Source organism: Lupinus angustifolius, chromosome LG01 (genome assembly GCF_001865875.1).
Source record: "Lupinus angustifolius cultivar Tanjil chromosome LG01, LupAngTanjil_v1.0, whole genome shotgun sequence".
Lineage (NCBI taxonomy): Eukaryota > Viridiplantae > Streptophyta > Magnoliopsida > Fabales > Fabaceae > Lupinus > Lupinus angustifolius.
Window position 1 is genome coordinate 21,568,110 of NC_032009.1, and position 24,317 is coordinate 21,592,426.

At 28.3% G+C, this 24,317-nt stretch overlaps 2 protein-coding genes across 2 annotated transcripts; one reads left to right on the top strand and one right to left on the bottom strand.

The window, feature by feature from the left end:
• On the top strand, window positions 5,027–6,377 carry LOC109354799. Its single transcript, XM_019597540.1, has 2 exons — window positions 5,027–5,085; window positions 5,220–6,377. Exon 2 carries the CDS (start codon window positions 5,251–5,253, stop codon window positions 6,181–6,183), a length of 933 nt encoding a protein of 310 aa, XP_019453085.1. The 5' UTR covers window positions 5,027–5,085; window positions 5,220–5,250; the 3' UTR covers window positions 6,184–6,377.
• Window positions 12,426–13,417, bottom strand: LOC109354804 (putative protein TPRXL). Its single transcript, XM_019597551.1, has one exon. The coding sequence runs from the start codon at window positions 13,318–13,320 to the stop codon at window positions 12,724–12,726; it is 597 nt and encodes a 198-aa protein (XP_019453096.1). The 5' UTR covers window positions 13,321–13,417; the 3' UTR covers window positions 12,426–12,723.

Here is a 24,317-nt window from a genome sequence, read left to right on the forward strand (position 1 = left end):
AATAAGAATATTTTAAATAAATAGTAGTTATTGTATACAATTTTTTATACTAATTGTATATAAATACTATACTCTTAACAAAACTGTTGGAAATACAAGAAAGTTTAATATTGGAAAAATAAAGCTGCCACTTTAATCAACATATTATAATATTAATTTTGAAGAGAAAAGGTAATATATTTTTTTGTTTCTTTTCTTAAATGATATCCTCAAATAATAGTTCATTTTCATTGTCATTATTTACTCTTTTGTTCCATATTTTATGTTTAATGTTATACAAATGGTTGAATAAATCATTAAATATGTAATTTTGGTATATTATGATTAAAATAACTTTATTTAATTCATATTAGTTCATTTGTAGAGCAGTTGGTCGTTAACTAATTGGTCATAGGTTCGAATCCTATTTAAGGAGATTTGATTATTTCTGAATTATAGTATTCGAAATGAAAGGGTTTGCTTTGACCATTAAGAGTATGTAATATATTTACGTGTCTTTGTTTCTATTGCATTCTATCTTATTGTATATTGAAATTATAAAAATTAAAATAATTAAGAATAATATGAAAAAAGACATGGAAGGAAAAAATATTATTTAATTGTGCCTAAATAAAAAACAAATGGCTTTTTGAATGACACTAAATTGTTGTTCATGCTATCCTGAATGGATTTAAGCATCATTTAATTGAATGTAGTTCATATTTGATATAAATGGTCTAATATTAGATGGAGAAGGAGACATATGGCATAGATAAAGTTCTAATAGTTGATATTTTAAATTATTTGGAGATAAAAACAATTTAAATAATAATTAATCCTCCGTTTACCTTATATTTTAGTATTGGAGATGATTTGAGTATCAATATCCCCTTTATAAAATTGGTATTTTTTAAGCTATGAGCTATAAGATTGTTCACCTACTTATTTGTTATAAATTGACCTTTTGAAGAGAATAAAAAAATATTTTTTTGGGAATAATGAATGCACTCATAAAAAAAGATTGGAAAGTGGAAAACCATATGAGGTGAGAAAATGCCAAGTGAACTACTAACTTTTTTCCTTAAATGGAATGCTCATATTAATACTATTTGTAGATAGGTAGATAGTAGATATCAAGTAAATTTTTAAATTTAAATATATATTTATATATATCTGTAACAATCAATATATGTAAAATTATTATTAAATAAATAATCTAACTTTTGTACATGTTAAACTTACAATTTTATTTTAATCATTAAAATTTATTATAAAATAGATAATATATATTTATAAAATAATAAAAAGTATAATATTTCATTTTTAATTAAAAAATAATTTTATAAATATATGAGTATGTATTGGGCATATATCATGATATTTGTTATCATTCATGAACATTTTTGTGGCTATTTGTTGGTAGTATTTTGTGTATATCACTTTCTCCCTCCGGGTTGGTGACACGTGCAAAAAGTCATTACTATTAAGGAGACAATATGGTAAAGGATGCATATGCTAGAACATCTTAAATTTTTTTTGGTTTCCCACAGTTATTTTCGCACTGGAGGTAATCCTGTTCGAGCCAGGCACATCCACAGGTAAGTGGGACTAACTCTCCCAACAGACATTTTTTTCATCCACAAGACTCGAACCCGGGTTCTTGCTTAAAGGGAATCAAACATGTACCACTTGAACCAACGCCCGTTGGTAGAACATCTTAAATTGATAGTACCATTATTTTTTTTAGTTTCTAGCAAATATCATCGTACTATAAACAATTTTATTAAAATCGGAAATATCATATGTATGTGAAGCTAACTCTCTCAACATGTATTTTTTCTATTCATAAGATTCGAATCTAAAACATTATTTAAGGGGAATTAATCATGTATCACTTGAACCAATATTCGTTAATAGAAGTTAATTTGTAATGGTTCATATCTTTTTATAGTAACAAAAGTGTACCATCTCTACTTTAATTATCTATTTATAAATATTTGTTACTGTTTATCTCTTATAAATTTAAGATTACATTAATTGTTATTTTGTATGTTTATTATGATTTAATACTTTATTGATTTATGTAAGTAGCCAACAAAAATTAATGTTACAAAGAGAGAAATGATATACTCCTTCCGTTAAAAAATCTTTCATATTCAATAGTATACACCAATTTAACAAGTTAATAAATAATATAGAAGGTAAATATAATTTAACTAAACTAACTTTATTTAATGTATATTTGAAACTGAATTAAAAATAAATGGAGAAATGATAGGCCGGAAAAACAAAAAAATAAACAAGAGTATAATTAGAAAGTAAATTATAAATGTGCAGTAAGTGTCAAAAATAATATGAAGTATTAAGAGAAATATAAAGAATAAATATTTTGTAAAACTATATCATCATTATTATATTTATTATATGAGTGTAATATTTATATAATGTTAATGTAAAGATTTATATTTTATTTTGAATAGTTAATAATAATTAAAAATGAATAGTGAATGATAGACTAATAGTCTATAAAAAAAATTACACTGTTACTAAATATATATTTTTTCTCTTATTATACATGTAATGATTTATTTATATATGTTTTTTTGGGATAAATATGAACAAGAACAAGGAGTATGTGTGTATGGGGAGTTGAGGTCAGCATTAAGGAGCTAGAGTGTAATGTCCTTTTATTTATATATATTTCTTATGTCAGCCAGTTTTTGGCCCAACAATCAATTGTCCAAATAACATAAGGACTTACATAAATACGTATTTAGATAGAAACAGTAAAATTAATAATATAATAAAACTTTAATTCTAATTAAAATTTATTGTTAAATAATAGCACTAATAAATATAAATGTATGTGTTTTCAAATATGACGTGATAATTCTGTTTATATAGTTGTTTTACTCTTGCCATTAATATCTCACGCCATATCCACCACTTCATGGGTATTTATGATAAATTTTCACCAATGTTTTAGCCCAACCAAAGTAGATGACATTTAGGTGGATTGAATCAAACTTCACTATCTAAAGAGAAACAAATAATAAAAAGTAATATTATATCTTCCTACTAAATTTTTTTAAAAATTTTCTTATCCACAAAAGTGTGATACATATCACTCATAAACTAATTATTAAAAAATAGAGTATCACTTTGTGAAATATGTCATTTTTTATGAGAAGAATTAGCATAAAAATTTAATAAAATGATATATCATTTTTTATAATGAAATGTGCATATTTAATTTGCTAAGATGTTGGAGTTACTAAACACATAATAGTTATTCAGTAGAATTTGTATCTCAATCTAATTAAAATATATTATTTAATTAAATAGAAAAATCATAAAAAATATATATTATTTATCTAATTTTATTGAACAAGGGAGACAGGATCTCTATTGTAATGAAAGTTATGCCGAAGTTTTAACTTTTCACCAATTATATATTGAAAAGTCAATTGCCCCACAATTGTAACTACTTCGCCCACGTTTAAGTTAATCAACTTCGTTAATTCGGTAAAAATCAATTCAGATTAAAACTTTCTTTGACATTCAAGATCTAGCTTTGAAAATTTGCTAATTCAAAAGTAAATGTTCATTTATAAATAAATATTTTCATTTACGTCCTATTTTTATTATCCAGTGCGTGAAAGCCCATCTTTTATAATTGGGTCTGTCTTTAATAAAATCTTATTAATTGTGATTAAGCCTAAGTCATAAGATTTAATATCGAGTTATTCTCCACCCAATACCCTATTAGAAAACATGACCAAGTATAAAAAGAGGAAAATAATTAAGAGTAAGAGTAAATCTGGAATTACATTGATAAGATGAGCAAATGTTTCTGACTCTATGAGGTTAATGGTTCGACTTTTATGAGCGACGCTTATAAGGATGACGAGCTACAAACTCTAAACATAAGGGGATATCCTTGGAAGTACCCAAAAAAAATATTTCTAATTTTACTTGAGAAAAAAAAAGTAGGAACAGGAAAATAAGTAAAGTTAGAAAATGGTAAAAAGGAAAAATGTGCAGAAAAAGACCCTCATAATGTAGATATATATTATATGTTATATGAGAGCTTTGATGCCATATTAAAACTATGTAGGTTGGGCTCAACTCAATCTAATGAACTAGCTTTTGTTAAGTTTGCATAATTTTCATACCTCTTATCTTAACTTGTATTTTATTTTCCTTCACTAGATTAAACTCATCTAATTAATAAGGGAAGGTAAGTGGTACTTAGTAGGGTCGAACATTGAAAGTGTGGGTCAGTTAGACTTTGGATTGGGTTATATGGTATGCAAATTAGGTTGAAGTAGGTTACCAAATTCATTTTCCTTAACTACTTGGGGCCATCGTCCCTTACCCATTTCACCTCCCTCTTTTATGGACATCATTGAGCGATAATGGCACTAGTTACTACCTATGTTAAAAAATTTCTCAACTTCTCAAATATAGTATCATCATCCGACTAAAAATTTAATAGTTCATGTAATTTGAATTAATAAATAAATTTTAATCATTAAATTTTTATAGAATAGATGAATAATTTAAATATATGAAGTATGTTTTTTAACTTACAACTATAGTATGTGAATCTCATCCAAATAGATTTAGGTTTCAAGTCAACTTTTGACTATTATGTTTTAAGGGAGGGGATTCACTTGGTGAAAAAAAGCTACTACGTGATTAGTCATTCATTTTACGGGAATTTAATCGTTAAGATCCACTAACTAATTTAAACAATTAGATTTTCCTAGAATAAATATTTAAAACATAGAGTAATTATTTTTTATTTACTCTTGGAGTAAGTGAATCATTTCCTATATTTTAATAGTGTTCTCATAAAAGTATAGTATCCATGACCCAACTTAGGTGTAATGCCAAAAATTTTCCACATACCAAATTGTTGGATGTTGTCATTCTCAATATCAACTACCATCCAAATTTCATTTAAAAATCAATAAATTAAATCCTGAATTACAGAGAAGAAAATAAACAAAAAATAAATAGCCACATAACTACCACATTTATCATTTATGCAGAGGCAATCATATCCTCTCTCCAATCCCCACGTCCATACCTCCTTATCTATAAGCTTGTGGCAGCATTGTGACATTCTGTGTACTATTAATTCTGATTGGTAAAAAAGAATATTTAAATTAAAATTTTAATAAATAACTATTTTTTGGATGGATATATTCTTTTGGAACGGATGATGTCATTTCTAATTTTTTATACACCTTATAAATCATCCTAATGCCTACCTCAAATCTTAGCATATCTTACAATTTTGTGACATCCCCATCATCAATAACCATGGACTGGTTCTCTTGGCTATCCAGAACAAATCTTGACCCTTCCCTTATATATGATTATGGCCTCACCTTTGCACGAAATGAGCTTCAATTAGAAGATTCTATCTACTTCAACAATGAGTTTCTACAAAGCATGGGAATTTCAGTTGCAAAGCACAGGTTAGAAATTCTCAAACTTGTCAAAAAGGAAGAAGCAGAATCAGCAAAACATCCAAATAAGAACCTTTCTAAAGTCATCAAAAAGTACCTAAGGAAGTGCATGAGCAAGTTTGTTTTTCGTGAAGATCATAATAATATAAAAAAAGTCATAAAGGATATTCCACTACCACCACTACTACCACAAGTACAAGAACCAAATTGGCACCAAGGAAAATGGAAAGAGACACAAGTGGTTAAACAACAACAACAACAACAACATCATGGGACTGAAGAACTGAAAGATGAGAAGCCTCCACGTGTGCCCATGTATAGAAGCAGAACTATAGCACTTTCAGGACCATTGGATCATAGTGGAATGCATGAGAAAATGGTGAGTACAAAAGCTTTGAGGTTATCTGGGCCTCTTGATGGAAAAATGAATGAGAAAATGAAGATTTACACAAATAGAAGCCCTTTAATTTCTAGGCATGTGGATGGAAGGTTCACTGCTACAACAAAGAGTCCTAGATTTTCAGGGCCACTTGATGCAGCAAGAGATCAAGTTGAGAATAGAAGTCCAAGAGTAACAAGGGCTTCTGATGCTACAAGGGGTGAGATTGAAAACCCAATGGGTAGTTATAGTCCTTATAATAAGCCCAAAGCTGATTTTTATTCTGATGATGATGTTGATCATACACTATGGCCTACACTGTTTCAAGATCTAAAACCAACTTGATTATTTTGTGTTTCTCTATTCTTGGAGTGCGTTTCAAAAGTGAGTGATGATATCATATTTTTTTGGGTCATCTTAATAGTTTATAGTAGTAACATCTAGCATATGATATGAAATGTCATTTTTTTGCTGCAATTCTTTCTTGTTCTCCTTCCACTTTTATTACATTTTGACAATGATAAAGCTCATAACATTATGTGACAAGGTCCTATATCTAGATGAACAATATTAAGGTTATTAGTGTTGGTGGACATAAGATTAAATAATATAGCTGATAAACATATATAAAGTTCAGTATTATTAACTATCTTTCCATTCTGATAGATTAGTTCTCTCTCATCTTTATGTATACAGAGACTATCAGATCATTTTATTTTTGTGATTTGTCACTCCTCATCTAAGTAGTCATTAACCCTCTTTCAACCTGACATGTATGCTAAGACAAGCATTTTATAGGTGAAACCAAAATAATATACTTCATTCTATAAATAAAATAGCTAAGGACCAAACATGTTGGAGCTAAAACTTATTATATAGTATTTTGATGATGGGCCATTATCATATAAAGAGGGTAAACCTGACACAATGATAAAGTTGTTTCTTAGTAACCATGAGGTCACATGTTCAAATCCTCGAAACAATCTCTCAACTTTCAGTGTCAATACTGCGTAAATCTATCCTCTGGATACCTAGTTTTTTTATTGATGACGTGTCATATATCCATAGTAGTAGTGGCTGAGCAAGAAAAAACCAGCTCAACAAGTTTGTCTAGGAAGTGCTTCACTACTTTTTAGGGACCTGTCCTTTGAGGCAGCCTAAAGGAACCCCCAGCATAATTCATTTGGCAAAATGGCTTAATTCTCACACTCATGATTGTACCCACAGCATATACACCAGCAAGGGTCAAGAACATGAGCTTAAAGCAATTTGGACCACACATGAAACACTTGAAGCAATAAGGCCTAGACCATGCTGCTTAATTTGCTGCCTCATTATAATATACATGCTCTGATAGAATTTGCCTAGAAAAGGAATGGTCCAAGTGGATTTTCTCAAAGCCATGAAGTTGCTGATTAAGCCAAAGTCCTTCAAACCAAAAAGCTCTGAAACATTTGGAATCAGTATGGAAAGTTGCATACCATAGCAGATACCAAGAATTGCAATTGCAGGGTATAAAGTTCCCTTGATAGCATATGGTCCCATATGTTTTAGGAACATCTTGAGATTAAATCTTGAATAATTAAGATGAGAAGTAGTGTACTTCAGGGTCTCTTTAGTTTGACCATGAGAAATAGTGTACTTTAGGGTCCAAAGTACAGACAATGATATGTTGTTGGTCCGGGTTATCGTTTGAGATATAATTTGAGACAATAAATTTTTGTCTTCCAAGTTGAAAGTGGTGGCAGTTTTGGAATTTATTACAAAAAAATCCTCCTTTATTAGATGTAGGAGTAAAGGGTAAATAATAGTTGATAGTGGGTGTGAAGATGTTAGGTTCTTACTACAAAAAACAACATTACAACTTACAAATACATAAAAAGGAGCAACACAAAAAGCCCAACATTGTGCTCGAACTAAGAAGCATTATCTCAAACTAATCGTGCACTTTTCATCCTTGTTAATTTATGTGTATATTTTATCACCATTTACCAATACAAATACAAAAGTTTATACATTTTCTGATATAAAAATTTACTTAATACCGTAAAGTCTTCCCAGATCAATTGTAACATTTACTTCTCTATTTAAATATATACTATATCATATTATTTTGTTTGATATATATCAAATAAAATAGTATATATAAAAAATCAACGACTTAAAGTAATATATATAAAATAATATGATATATATCATATTATTTTGTTTTAAAGTAGGTGATTTTGGCTATAACGTATGGGAATCTTAACCAATAAAAAATGTTCAACGTGTTCTTCAATTTCACTTGCCCATTTGTATGTTTTGAAGACATTAGGTGTGTGATCCACCCAAAACTGAACCTTAGGCACAATTATTGCATAATTAATTATTATGAGTCACAGTTTCGTAATCATCTGAATCAGAGTATATAGATTGCACACTACGCGAAGTTTATTTGCTTTCACAAACAAATTTTATAGCCATGCTGTGTCATCACATGCTAACGCGAGAACACTAATAATGAAGGTAACATTAACTAATCCAACACTGAATCTAGTCAAGGAATTAACGTTGTGAAAATCAGCACAGCACCTCTTAATTGGAATAACATAATTTATGGGTTTCCTTAGTATCGGTTTATTCGATTAGAGGTGCAGTCATTCACTTTCAAAAGAATTTTTTAAGGTATACCATAATAGTACAAAAAAAGAACAATAAAATATAGTGACACATAATGTCCCAAGATTTTTTTTACTAGATTTGATTATCTATATTGGAAAAACATTAACCAAGCTTATTCATTCCCAAATAAATATCATTCTACAATAAAGCGTTGGTCTAGTAATGTAAGGTCTTACTTGATCTAAAGTCGATAGTTTGATTCCTGAGAGCGACATTTGTTATAAGAGACAATCACAAACCTCGAAAAGATTATTTACTTACCAAAAAATATTAGGATACCCTTGATAGTACAAAAAAAAACAATATGATTCTTGGATACATTATGACATAGAAGTACCTTGTTCCTCAAAGATGAATCAGATAAAATCCAACCACACTAGACTGGTCCCCACAACCAGTATTTTTGCAAATGGTGCCAGCTAATAAATTCATATATGTGCAATGAATATCCTTGTTTGATGCAAACCAAACCAAACCAAATTATCTTATCTCTTATGTTGTGCAAACAGTGCCTTACACTGGCCGAATCAAACGGTGTAACAGCACATGGTCTTTTGTCATACAATGAATCCTAAACTCCCAAACTATGCACAAGGACCCACTACTCCACATGCATAAGGACCCATCCCATAGTTGTTTTGTAAACTTTCTCACATAAATCCAAAAGTTATTATCCGTTTATGTTTGGTTCAATTTCAAATCAAGCACCAAACTTGTACTATGGTGCTTCAAATTTATGACACGTAAGAGTCCCTTCACAAGAGGGATGGAAATTAAGCCTTCTACTCAAAGCAAAGGAGTAATTAACTTTAGTGAAACTAGTTTTAAAACATCCAAATAGTTACTTGGATATTAATTACATGTATATGTATCTTATTATTATTATATGTTAAATAAAAAAGTATGAGAATAGTAAAGAACCATAAGTGAGATATCAAACTTGAATATGAGACTTCACATTTGAATAAACACAAAATCAGCAATTAGATGTTGAAAATGAAACTTCAATTTGATCATAGCTCCCAACTTGATCCTCTCCTTCACATAGACATATTATCTTTTGCTTTCATACTTGACCATAAAAACATTTGCTTTTAAAAAGGTTTAGTTTTGCTAACTTGTCATTATCATGATGATAAAGTTAATCTTACCCATCTTAAAATATGGAATCTTAAAAATTAAATACACAACTTGCACTTTTGGGTTATCTACAATGTCATTAGGATAATGGTTAACTAAACCTTTATAAGAAAAAGGACCCAAAAATAGTTGAATAGTTCAAAAAGTCAAAAGACGATGAAATTCACCAACAAGTCTAACGTCAATGAATAATAATAATAATAACAATACATGTAATAAATCTCACTCTAATGTTATTATTTTTTCTTAAAATATGTTACTTTCATTATAATTGATGAGGAGAATGAGAGTGTCGACACATAAGCAACGTTCAAGTTGAATGAAGAATGACATGAATGCCACTGAGAAAGACACGTCGCAATCGAGAGCTAATAAACCTTATCTCTTTACAAGTGCAAGTTTTAAAGACTCCATCAACTTAATAGTTTGGGATAGAGGGAGGGACCAGTACCATGGAACATGGATGAGGATCGAGTATCTGAGGGGCCCGGCCCTCCTTTTGTTGTTTGGTTACCGGAGTACCTATATTGTTTCACAAGTTATATTACAATATTTATCACTAGTGTTAAAAAAATATATTTAAATTTAAAATTAATAATTAACTATTTTCTGACCGATCAAAATCGATGTGATATATAGTAATATAACTTTTTGGATTATAGAAATGATGGGACAGGTGATGTTTAACCTTTGAGTGGATATGAACTCTTCATTTTGTACATATTTTAGTATGTATGTATATTGAGAAATTATAAATTTAAATTTTCAATATAAAGTTATAGTAGTTCTTCATATTTTTAGTTAATAAAGTCTTCTATGGGTTCATCTTAATATCTAAAATACAATTATTGAAGGACAAGTTGATCACCCAAGTGGCTCATCTTAATGTCTAAAATATCTAATCAAAGCTCACTCTTAAAAGATATATTTGGTGATGGTTGTACACAGTCAAATAGATATTTGTGCAATTATTACACTACTCAAGAAATACATGCAGAGTTCATACTTCATAGGCTTAGTTATAAGCCTCACCGAAAAAAAATTAGTCCTAATTTTTCACATCATGAACTAGCAATAACAAAAATCTTCCTATAAATTGATTTCTGGTTAGTTTTGTAGCTTAAAACTTATTTTTCAATGGTAAAATTTCAAAATAAAAATATACTGATTTTGGAATCTTTTTATTTGTTTTTTCCTTCTAAAAAGGAAATCCAACAAACTCAGTGTGAGAAGTGAGATGTAAAATGAGTTACAAACAATAATGGAAAATGCAAATTATGTTCTCTTCCTAGGAAGGAGATTTTCATGGATATTCATTGGGTCTGGGTACAATTTACATTCCGAATTATGTAATAATTTAATTTTTAAGCTATTAAGCCCCAATATTAAAACAATGAATGAAATAAAACAGCTAATTCAGATTGGTGCGTTATGTTATTTATACGTTATTATTTTTCTTTCTAATGTTAAATAAAGTGGTAATTTAGATCCTTCTTATAAAAAACATATCAAGAGTGATAATGTTGCATACTTTTCAAGCTTATTATAAAATGTTTAATATTTATAGGTCCAATCTTCTCCACAAAAAATCTCAGCCACACTCGATAGCATATCTATTGTACCACAAGTTATATCACTACATGTATAGCTAGTCTATAATTGATTAAATATATATATTTAAATTAAAAAGTAATAATTAATTATTTTTCTGACCAATCATAGTTTATAGATAATGTGACAACACAATTTGTGTATCCTTCAAAACATCCTAGCATATTCCTTCAGTTTGAGAAAACGAAGTAAAATAAGTAAGAGAGAAAGTGAATTATTCAACATTTGATTGAGATTTGAGAAGATAGAAATTGATAATGAATAAAAAAGTATAGGCCCACAAAAATTCATTTCTCACTAAAGATAAAGAGAAAGTTTAATATAGAGGTTAGATTTTTTAAAAGACATATTTGACCTTAATAATATAACAATATTTCTCTAATTTTTAAGAATATTTTCTTCTTGTTAAATATAATTGCATTTCTCCATTATCTTATTTTCGTCTTTTTAAATATAATATCATTTTACCTTATTTTCTCTCTTATCTATTTCATGTATTCTTTCTTCTCACTTTCTTTAAATAATTAAACAAAGCATTAGTTCATATAAGCGCTTGTAGCCCTTCCTCCACTAACGTTTTGTTTTTTAATATTTTCTCTTATTAATTTATTCACATCATTAATTTCCTGTCTGGGTTTGCAATTTCTTATAATGTCATATTCCACCATTCAAATTCAATCCACGCCACCTGCAATCAGCATTCATCCAAAAGTTTATATCATTTTCAGTATTAAGCTCTCAGAGCCTATCTCCTTCCCCACCAAAAATTTATTCCCTGTAATACAAAACAAAACTATAAGAATATGGTAAATTAATAATAACATGAAAAATAATAATTCAAAATACCAATCAAGACATAAAATAAAGGAAACGGGAGAAAATGCTTTTTTTAAAGAAAGAAAAGGAAAATCAAGTATTTGACCACAAAGAAAATCAATAAAATACGTATTTCACACAAGTAAAAAAGGACATGTGAATTTTACTAAAAAAGAAGAAAAAAAAAGGAGAAATCGGAATAATAATTTCGGCAAAATAAATCACACGGGAATAGACGACTACACATAACAGAACTTCACAAAATGAGTGAAATGTTACGGAACGATGATTTGGAAATTTTGACGTCAAAAAATAAAAAATCTGTGGACGACGAAAAATTAAAGCACGAAAAGAAATGATTTTACGTCAAACGAGAATTTGACTTAATTTAATTTAGAATTTTAATTGAGAATTAGTTCTATATTGCACTAATTAAAACTAATTCAATTAAATTAGGTCCAGAAGCTTCAATATTCGCCATTAATGGCTACCACTGATCCATATATGTTCTATTCTATCAAATATAGACACATTCGAGGCACATAATCCACGATTCTATTTCCACTTTCTTCGCCACCGTCTACGGTTGCCGGAAACTCACGCAAGGAGTTTTGAACATATCGGAGGTTCGAATATCAACGACGATGGTGCGGATCATGAATTTTCGTCTTCAGCTTTGGACATAACTGAGAGCCTGCTAGGTCTAGGGTGAAAATCTCCTCTTCTCTTCTGATGATGAGAGGAAGGTCGAATCAACGCTGAAAGTGCTCTCTTAACTAGATCTCCTTCAACGCCACGGATTCTAACAAGCGAGTTCGTCATGGCGGATCTACGCGCGTTGAGTCTGTTCGGCGCGTACGGCGCCACCGAGTGAGGTCCACAGTTTTTATGAAGGCTGCAACGGAACGAGCCAGGGTGCGTAGTCGGAGAACACATACACGTACGCTTCTGCTGTTTCTTCACGGTGCTAGATCCACCGGTTCGAGGAGAAACCGATATGGACCGAGTCGGAGAACTGGACCGGTCCAATGAAAACCGGAGAGAAGATGATGAAGAAGAAGAACCATAGAGACTGACACGTGTCGGCGAAGGAGTGCGGTTAAAGAAAGTAGTGGTGGAACGAGAAGTGAAACTTGATGAGGCAAAAGCTGAAGCAGAAGAAGAATGAGAATTAGAATTGCATAATCTAGGTGAAGGTGAGAGAGATCTGAGTATTGTTGAAGTTCTTGATTTTCTAGAAGATAAAGCCATTTTTTTTTTAGAAAGAGAAAAAAAAGAGAGAAGGTTTTTGTTGTTGTTGTATTTGCTCTCTTAAAAGCTAGGTTTGGCTATTTGGTTCGGCAAACCTAGCTTCACTGAGGCTATGTATATATAGGAATATGAAAAACAGGGTCAAGGAATTGGAATCTGTGGGCGTTATAAATTACAACGTCATAGTTTTCTAGTTGGTATTCTAACTTTGTATTAATTGCAATGCTGGCTCCTTTATTCTTCTTATTTGCGCGTCTCACTTTTAAACGTGTCTTGTTGCACCTTCCTTAGTGGATGCATTTTTTTTGGAAGAAAAAATAAAATATCTTCTAGTATAATAAGATAACTTATCTCTTCTAACTGATAAAAACATGATACATATACTATTTTATTTAATTTTAGAAATATTTTTATAAAAAATAATAAACATAACACATGTTATGATTTTAATGTAATAGAAGATTAGTAATAAATTCTTATTTTAGTGGTGAATGGAGATGACTTACCTTACAATGTTTCATGTAACATAAGGTTAGTAATCAGTAAAGCCATAAAATTCCGGTTTGGAACTTGGAATTGATGTGTGGGTATTAATTCTGAATTTAATTGTTAGGAATGGAATGCTATCAACAGCTGTCTCTATGTGGTCATTAGAAGTTTGAAATTAACTTTGCATTCAATAGACCGTTTATTTTTATAGTGTAATATTTATGCAGCTACAGTATAAATATTTATATATATTTAATATATTATTTGTTTTTATTTGAATTATTTTTATTGAAAAGTGAATTATAATTGAAAATAAATAATAAATGAAATAGCAAAAATCTAAAAAACTCTTACACAATAAATATATATTTTTCTATTATTTCTATTACTTTTATACTTGACACTTAATGATAATTAATATATAACCATGAATAATATAATAAAAGTGTAAAGAATCTTATTGTTACGTGTGTATATATATATATATATATATTAATTTCTTTGGTGTAGAAAACAAATTGGTATTACCAAATGTATCTCTTCAACTTATGGAGTAAAGAACTAATTCATTTTAGAATTTATAATTGTCTCTCAACAAGTGTTACTCCAAAAAATCATGAAATTCATATCATGAATACATTTATTTATATTGAGTTTAATATTTGTAAAATGATATATAATATATTTTTGCACCATTAAAATGTTATATATTATTAATGTGAATTATTTCTATTCAAAACTTAGTGACAATTAATTTACCAACCATCGATAATGTATTAATATTGTAAAAAGCTGCAACTTATATTCTCATATATTTTATCAACTTAATTTTAAGATATTGATTATATTTTATAGATAAATGTTAGTACATTAATATTTTATACTATATAGAAATCGAGCCATCAACCACAAAATATATTTTTTAATACACATATATTAATATGAATACGTTGATCGTATATACATGTCAAAATAAACTAAATGAGTTTGGTTCCATGAGAGTAATATATTTTTATTTGTTAATTTGGATTTGATGCATGACTACATCGATTAAGAAAATAGTACAAAAGGGTATTTTTAATATTCCATTTAAAGATCAAATAGTAATAAGAAGAGTAGTCAAACATGTATATAAATTATTATCCAGAAAGTGAGGAAAGGAATATGAGACTTACTTTCTAGTAGAGATAGCAAAATGGACTGCTCACTCTGTTTTGCTCGTGCTCGCAAATACTTGTAATAGTTTAAGCGGGTATGGGCATGGCCGCATTACCTTAATGAATAAAACCAAATGCCTAACCCATTTTAAAATGTGTTAACACACATGCGAACGGCTTGCGGACAATGTTCAATAATTGGAAAATAAAAAATCATATTATAAAATAAAAATAAATAAAGTTGTCGAAGATAAAAAAATTAACAAAAACTTTGATATTTAATATGAAATTAAACACGCCATATTAGATTATAATTTTTGAGACATGAAAAATCACATTATATGATAATTTATTTGAACTTTTCTTGTTTTTCCTTAAATTTTATCCGCTAGCCATCGCATTGTCCAATAGAAATGTCTGTGGACTTGGTAGACAAATGGGCAAAAATTTTATATTACGCCCGCAGAAAAATATGGGCTATGCGGGCAAACCTACAGACAATGTCCATTTTGACATCTATACTTTCCGACATGTTAGTGGCACATGAGTATATTGGATTAGAGTTACTTTTGAATTGTGAATAAAGAAAATCTTTCTACTAATGCCAACCACATATAAATTGATTTCACACTCTAATCTTACGTTAAAGTTTCATTTTAAAATCAATTATAAATTATAGGAGTAATCCAATATGTATTTAAGTTTTTATCGAAATAATAAAGTAAACAATGTGAGAATTGCTTCCAAAAATATTAATTAAATTTTAATTGAATAATGCTATTGTGTAATTGAAAAAAATAAATATAAGATTGTACATTTGATATACATAAAATCACGTGTTATTGTGTAAGAATATAACAGAGGATAACATCTCAAATTTAATAAATAAATATAGTGATTGATTATATATAATAATCCAAAATATTATAACACAAATAGAGAGAGAGAAAAAAAAAGGAAATTGACAACCCAAATAAGGTTTGTACAGAAGTGGACAATGTTGGAAAGTTTCACATCATTTTTTCTCATTCTTAAGTATAGTTAAACTATCTATCAACTTATTCCTCTCATGCCAATTAATTTTGATATATGAATTTATATGTATTAACTATATAATATAAAAAAATCTTACTATGTTATTATGGATATATGTCACTCTCTTATATTTTTTTCTTCCAAAAAAGCTTCATGTTCATATAGTGAACTTTCACACACATTATATTCATATTTTACTATTTATGAATGAATTGAAAAGACTGATCAAAAGAGTAAACTAGACACTATATATTTATGACAATTGTCTAAATAAGAGGTTATTTTCTTTAAATATAACTTGAATATCATTCCTCATGAATTGAAAAGACCGATCAAAAGAGTAAACTAGACACCATATATTTGTAATTAGAATTAACAAATAAACATATAAGATGATCTAAAATATAATAATTAAAAAAATCTAATTCGAAATTGAAGTGTTTTTTGTAACTTGAAATATATTTTTAATAAAAATACTCATATAATATCACATTTTGATTTCTCTATTTTCATTAAAAAAAATTCATTATTTTCTACAACTTTTAAAAATATTTATTTAAAAAAAAATCATATAGTAGCATGTTTCCGTTTTCTATTTTTGTTAAAAAATCCAAATTCGAAATTATCATTTTTTTCTTATGTGCTTTAAAATGCAAATACACAGGTAACACATAATAATGTGTGGGTAACATGTATGTTTTAACTATGTGAATGCACATGTAGCATGTGTGTTTTAACTATGTGGATGCATGAGTAATACATGTGTTTTAACTATGTGGATGTACGAGTAATATGTATTCATTTAATCATGAGAATACACAGGTGAGATGTGTTCTTAATGGTATGAATACACGAGTGACATGTGTGTTTTTAACCATGTGAATGCACTAATAAAAATGTATTTTTAACCATATGAATCTACATATGATACATTTATTCTTTCATAAAAAAAATATTGATCCTTGAAAACTAAAAAGTAACTTTACTAGTTAAAGTTAAAACCAACTTTTTTCGATTGCGATGAGTTAAAACAAAGAGGGTAAAAAGTAAAAGTGACATTGGCATGTTTTGAAGCAAAGCATATAAAATGTAAAGGTGGGAGGGAGTGAAAAGCAAAAATGAAAAGAGAGTATTAGACTGTGGGTTGAGGAAATGGAGTGATTGTAGGACGTTGTGCCCTCTGAATTGCATATCCAACGGCTTTCACTTTCACAAAGCTGTGGGCTGCCCATAGTGACTATAAGAAAGGACAAAATAACATTATAAAATTGTTAATCCCCCTCACACTTTTTTCTGCCTTCTCTGCCACGCACTATTAGGGATCACAAAAAACTCATACTTGGGATAAAATTCGTATAGGCACGGGTTGTCTCACAAACGGGTACCTGCATGTTTTATAAATTGGTTTTTAAAAATATCATAATAAATATGGACGGGTATGGATATTATGGTACTCGTGCATGCAGGTATCCGTTATTTATATGATTAATATATTATATTTAATTAAAATAAAAAATACATTATTCTAACACTATGTACATCTTTTTTCATTTTCCTTTGCTTACATATTTTATTAAATTTGGTAGTGAAACACCCTACAAATATTATTACATGTGTAGAAACATACATGTTTTACAAAGAAAATATATATTTTTTGTTAAGGAAATGAGAACAGAAAATCACACAAATAGAAAACACCAATAAATTTAGCATTTTTGTCAAATATTCAATCAAAATGTATAAAAATAATTAAGTTTCATCTCATTTGAAACATAATAGAAAAAATTCAATTATAATATAGGAAACTTGCAATTACCGTTGTACTTGCAGGTACCCATAAATACTCGCGAATACTCGCACACGAGTACCCGTACGAGTATGAGCGGGTATGGGTAATGCTCTCATATTTTAAAATGGGTAGGGAATAACTACTAACTGTGTCCGTCCGTGCCCGTTGCCATCCCTACGCACTATCACTATTCTATAACTTCTCATTTGTTCTTGACAAATAGAAAATAAAGAGAAATATAGATGTTTGGAAAAAAAGTATATATTATGATATCGAAATAATAATGAGAATGGTGTTTTCTTATTTCATAGAAAATTATAATAAATTATAAAATAATTTGTGGAACCTAAATAAGAATAAAGATTTTATTTACTATTTACTAAAGTATCCTCATCACTTCCTTTAATTTTCCTTCTTTACGTAAGAAATATAACAATCCTATTTTTTATCTTATTAATTATTTAGTAATTTGGATTTCTTATGATTTTCTGGTCTCTAGATATTAGTCATTTAATAATATTTTATAATTTATTTATTTATATATAATGAGAAAAATATAATGACAGAGTAAAAATATTATATATTGCACATCAATAATTCCTCATTCAATTCAATTTAATCATCTCAAATAATTAATACAAATGAATAGTAAATCATATACTGATTATATATAAATATATATTACAAAAATATAATATTTTCACATTATATTTATTACTTTTTCCTATATTCTAATAAACTGTCATTTAGCACGATAATTATTATTGTACCATTTTAGTAATCATGAATTAGAGAGAAACTAATGGATACTAACTTTAGAATACAAAAAATAAAGTCCAGCAATTAGTTTTTTTCCATAAAAAGTATTTGAATGGATCTATTTGTTTCAGGAAAGAAATCTTCAGTATTATTTGGTGATATTTTTAAACCAATCATGGTGAGTAAATTTTTTGAAGGAAATTATATTTTTTTTAAATTGTTTTGCAGTTTATTTTATTTTTTATTTGGAATACGAAAACAATGATAATTCATATATAAGCTGCGTGGTTCATTTTTTTTATATAGATACTTCAAGAAAGTTCAGTCACTTTTAAAATAAACACTTTAAAATAATGTATGCTCAACCAAATTATTTAAAAATCAAGTTAACTTGAAGTGTCATATGTTGGTAACTATGAATAAATAGTTTATTTGACTGTCCTTGAGTTGGTTGATAATTTTAAGAGTGAGATATCTATTTATTTTTAATGTAAAGATTTATACACGATCATAATATCATTCATTATTCATTTATATTATTTCTCTAAAGAGTTAATAATAATTAAACATAAATGATGAATGATGAAACATTTTTCTCTATAATTTTAAACAACTTCATTTAAATGAATAATTTAAAACGCATTATTTAGATAATTAGGTAAGGATACAAGGTTGATAAGAAGAATAATTAAATATAGAAATCCATGTTATTTTGTAATACCTCTGTATCTAGTTAGAGTAAGAAACTAATATATTTTAGAACGTGTGACTATCACCCCCAATAACTCTTGTTCTCAAGAACTGAAACCTTAACATTTTGTTCAACATAGAGATTTAGCAGAATCTTGCACCGCTAAATCAGCGTCTTATATTGTAATTCATGATTACAATCTTCCAAGTAGGGCTAACAATGAACCGAATCAACTCAGTATTAGTTCGAAACTCGACTCGTTCTCGATAAAATTGGTTCATGAACTAAATGAGACGAACATGAACTCCAAATTCAGCTCATAAATAAACGAGTCGAACTTGAGATATATACACTTCAACTCGTTAAGTTCATAAGTTGGCTCGATATATATAATGTTAATTTAGCAGCAAACAAAAATTATGTTATGAATTTTATTTTAAAACCTTACTATAATTATTATTTTATTTTTCAGACATATATATTCAGTTAAAGCATTAACGGCTTTTAAATCTTAAATTTATTTATTATCTTCTCAACAAATTTTATATTTTGAAGGCAAAATTCAAATATCAATGCTAACTAACTTAAATTGTATTGCTAGTTTACTAATAATTCAATAATATACATACAATGATCAATTCAACCAAGTGATAAAATTTAAAGGTAATTAAGAAAAATAAATAATTCATACTAACTATTCAAAAGACAAAAAATTTAGATAATTTTATCTACTTTTCCATTTAAAATATAGATTTAATATGTATATACTGACAGTGTAAAAAAAATTATACTTAAATCATTACTATTGATTTATTAAACATTGTTGACTCTCACACAAAAATAATATAGGTTAATGGTGTATGATATACTAATAATATAAATATTGGAGATCAAATTTATTATGACACATTTTGCACATGTGATTAATATATTAGTTAGTTTGTTAAGAGTTTGTTAAGTTGTTACTTGTATCATAAGTTATTTTTGTATTGTGTATATAAGCACATGACTTATAATCCTTTAATCAATCAATAAATATTTATAATATTCATTTTATACTTCCACATTATTTTCACAATAATAAAAAACTTTACACCGTAAGTTTTAAGCTTTTAAAATATAGTAATACCTCACGGAGTCACAGTTTAGATTTATTTATGATAGGTTCTATGTATTATTCCCTTCAAAGATTATTTGGCATACCGACGTGGAGTCAGATCCGTTGAATCGGCTTAGGTGCTAGCTTCCATGTAAGGATAGATTCTGTTTTCCATTTCATTAATTAATGCAATCTTTTTTTGAGATAATAACATCAATTTTTTAAAAATTATAATTAAAAATCATGAATAATGACATAAAAAAACATTAATACATTTATCTATAAATATGATGTGTTGTAAGTAGCATTGGCAATTAGGGTGGTCTTGTCCGCCCTACCCATGTCCAAACAATGTCCACCAAAATTAGGATAGACATGAACATGTCCGTTTTTAAATAGGGCATGAAATATCATGCCCTGCGCGTTCTAAACATGGGCAGGGCGGGCTTGCGGATCGCCCTAAATTAAAAAAAAAAATCTAAAAATGACATAGTACTTGAGATTACATGGATACATAATGTGACAGTAGGAGTAAAAACACAAAACATAACATTTTGTTTTGCCTAAACTGGACATACATTTAATTGGTAAGATATTATATTTTAGAAAATTGCTATATGCACTCAAGTTGTGAGAACATGAATTACTCTTGTCATACTTGACCCATCAAATTTCTTATTTTAGTGTTCATTGATGCTCATGAGCTGCCCTGCTCACCCATTTGAAATGTCCATGAGTGAAGAGGACATGTTGGGCGGACATTTTAGGGCGGATGCTCTGCTCACCCAAAATGTGCAGGTGGGTGGGTCCCATGGGCTTTGCCCGAATTGCCAATAATAGTTGTATGTATCTCCATAATAGTTTTTGTCCCTTATTCTCAAATTTTGGGACCAAAAAGGCATAAACTAATAATGAAAGAGCAAAACTTTTGCTATACTCTACAAAGTACTCATAGTGCAAGTTGGCATATGTAATAATTGAAATCTTATACTCGATCTTATCCCATTTTCTAATATAGTATTGGCCACGTCTATTTCTATTCAAATATTTGATATTGAGAGGAAAACAATGTATACAATAATAGTATATGATTACTCTTTTATTATCTACCATTTATATTTAATTATGAATGAACTATGAAAAATTATGTATATAATTTTATCCTAATACTCTATAGATATTGAAATGGTAGATGTTAACGTTCCTGCATATTCTATGTGTTATTTTTTTTTGTTTATTTATGAAAAGGAATGAGCGTGAAGGAGCTTCTATATAGTAATTAGAATTGACATATACTTTATCTTGAGGAAGTAAATTAGGTTACTAATTTCACCCGTAATGTTAGTTGATCAGTCCAATTTAATATTAATTAATTATGATCTTATCTACCACCACATTCTCTATATGGACCAACTGCAATTATTATTCTGTTCTATTTTGCTTTGTTTATTCTAACTAAATTACTTTATTGATAATTAGGCAGATATTATGGTGTTTAATATAAGTCTAAGATCATTCACTATAATGAATTTAAATACATGTTGAATTTATCTTCTCATTATCAATTGATTTTGAAATGAAATCTGAACATATTAATATTTAATTCGGCTTGAATTTAATATCATATGAGATTATATGGGATATAGATTTAATTATGTTCCGGACGAAATCAGGGTAACATGACATATTAGGATAATAATATAATTTTCAAAACTATATTGTTTCATCATAAAATTAAACAATTGGTATGAAACTATAATATAGATATGTATTTTACAATATATATTTTAAAACACAATACTATTATACTTAATATATTATTATGTTATTACAAATTTGTCAATAAAAATGTGATGGAGTATTTATTGATAAAGGTTAAGAAATTAGATTATTCATAATTGTAAAAGTAGAAATTTAAAAGAATGTCAAATATTTGCTTCGAGGAGACGAATCCAAGTATAAGTTCAACTCAATCTAGAAACAAATAAAATATAATTCGAAACTTAGAACTAACTCATCATAATTAGTTCAGGCCACATAAATTAATGGAAGAATACAAATCTTCAACCACCCTACTTAGTATAACATTAGAAATTGTAACATGATTATATTATGTGATGAGATAAGTATTATAGTCATCAGATAAGACTTTTACAAATACATGATTATAGTGATTAGGTAAGACTTTTACGAATATTAGTTGCATATGTAATTTAAATTTTATAAATTGATTTTTCTAATGTATGCCAAGTTGCATGTTAAGAATGCTTAAGAAAGTAATTTTAAATGAGAAATAATTTATTTTATACTCTGGGATAGGACATATTTTAATTTTTTAATGAACAATTACCTTGTTAAGTATTCCTAAAATGTTTTATTGGAGCAAATTAGAAAATCTCTTTATAAACTAACACAGTCAATACTAAAAAGCTACATTAAAGTTGATAAATATTTTTTGTTTATATAACTAATATATCATTTCACCTTATGATTAAGAAACTAATATTTTCTGAGATGTATTATTATTTTTTTTGACAAATATTGCTTATAGGAATTAAAACATTTTTTTAATAATATTTAACTTTATTAAGCATATTATGAGTTTAGGTCTGAGTTTATGAAAAAGACTTCTACTAGAAACAAAATTTACCTCATTACTCTCTAAGCCTTTAAAGAGATTGATCTTAGAGTTTCAAATTGGAAAACTTTTATACATACTTAAAAAGTTAATACAATAGTTATTTCCTAGCTCCAAGCTTAGCTAAAGTTTTTCACAATATCTTATAATAAAAAGGCGGCCTAATATACTAGATTACATAGTCTTACAATAATTAATTTAACTTGTCAATATAATTACAAAGATATTGGAAAGACAACATGAAAACAACTTTGTTATTTATATATACTTTCATCACATTCAATATCATGAACAATGTGACACATTAGATCGAAGAGTAAATACTCATTTTAGTCATCGTATTTTTTAGCCTTACCAATTTAATCATTTAAAAAAGAAAAAATCTAAAATGGTTCAAAAAAATTCAAATGTAAATTAAATTAGTTATTTTTAGCATGATTTATAATAGGTAGGGACTGTATTTACTCTTAAATAAATTCAAAGTCATGTACAAAGTTATCCGTTGGGCATGGTGCAAATGATCTACACTTTTTCTTTCTTATTCTGACTGTGCTTTTACTAAGTAAAGTGGGTTTCTTTCAATTATGCATAATGTATTATTGCACACCAAGTAAATAAAAAAAATTAAGATTGCAAACTTCTAATCAAAATTGTGATTTCTTAACATTCCATTATTATATACAAAACCTTATGTACATATATCCTCATGTACTTACCCCATGAAGAATGAAAAAAGTTGAACAAAGAGTTATAAGAGATTCCCTCATATGAACACATGGATTAGTAAACAGAACAGAGATCATAGAACTAAATTATGATCAAGAAACTTCAACTGCATCTCTGTTACCATTCATCAAAGAAAACCTTGTTGGCTTTTGGTGGAAAGTTTTCCTCCTATGATGGCCATGGCTAGAAGAAGGCTTAATTATTTGTAGAAGAATTGCCTTCAATGAATAAGCTTTGACATGCATGGATGATGACATGGAAGGCCCTCGAGGCAAGGGCGGAGCCGCACCTCGCGGCGGCTTCTTGTGCATGCTGCACCGGAAGGAGCCATGGTGTGTGGTGGGTGAACACAAGCACATAGGTGATGGTGGAGGTTTAATTGTATAGGAATTATGGGTCTTTGGTATGGAAATAAAATTTCTTGAGGCCATAGAATAGCATAGAAAGATAGCAACTTTTATATCTCAAGAGGGTATGAAACTTAACTAATGTTTTTGAGGCAAAGTGAATGAGGGAGGTTGTGGTGGAAGCCTTGAAGGTGGCTTAATAGAGTATAAACTTTTGTCATAATCGGTTAATATTTTAATGGCCTTGTGTTTATAGGAATTCTTAGT

Coding starts and splice junctions, on each gene's coding strand:
- LOC109354804 (XM_019597551.1), bottom strand. CDS start 13,320: ATGGCTTTATCTTCTAGAAAATCAAGAACTTCAACAATACTCAGATCT.
- LOC109354799 (XM_019597540.1), top strand. CDS start 5,251: ATGCCTACCTCAAATCTTAGCATATCTTACAATTTTGTGACATCCCCA.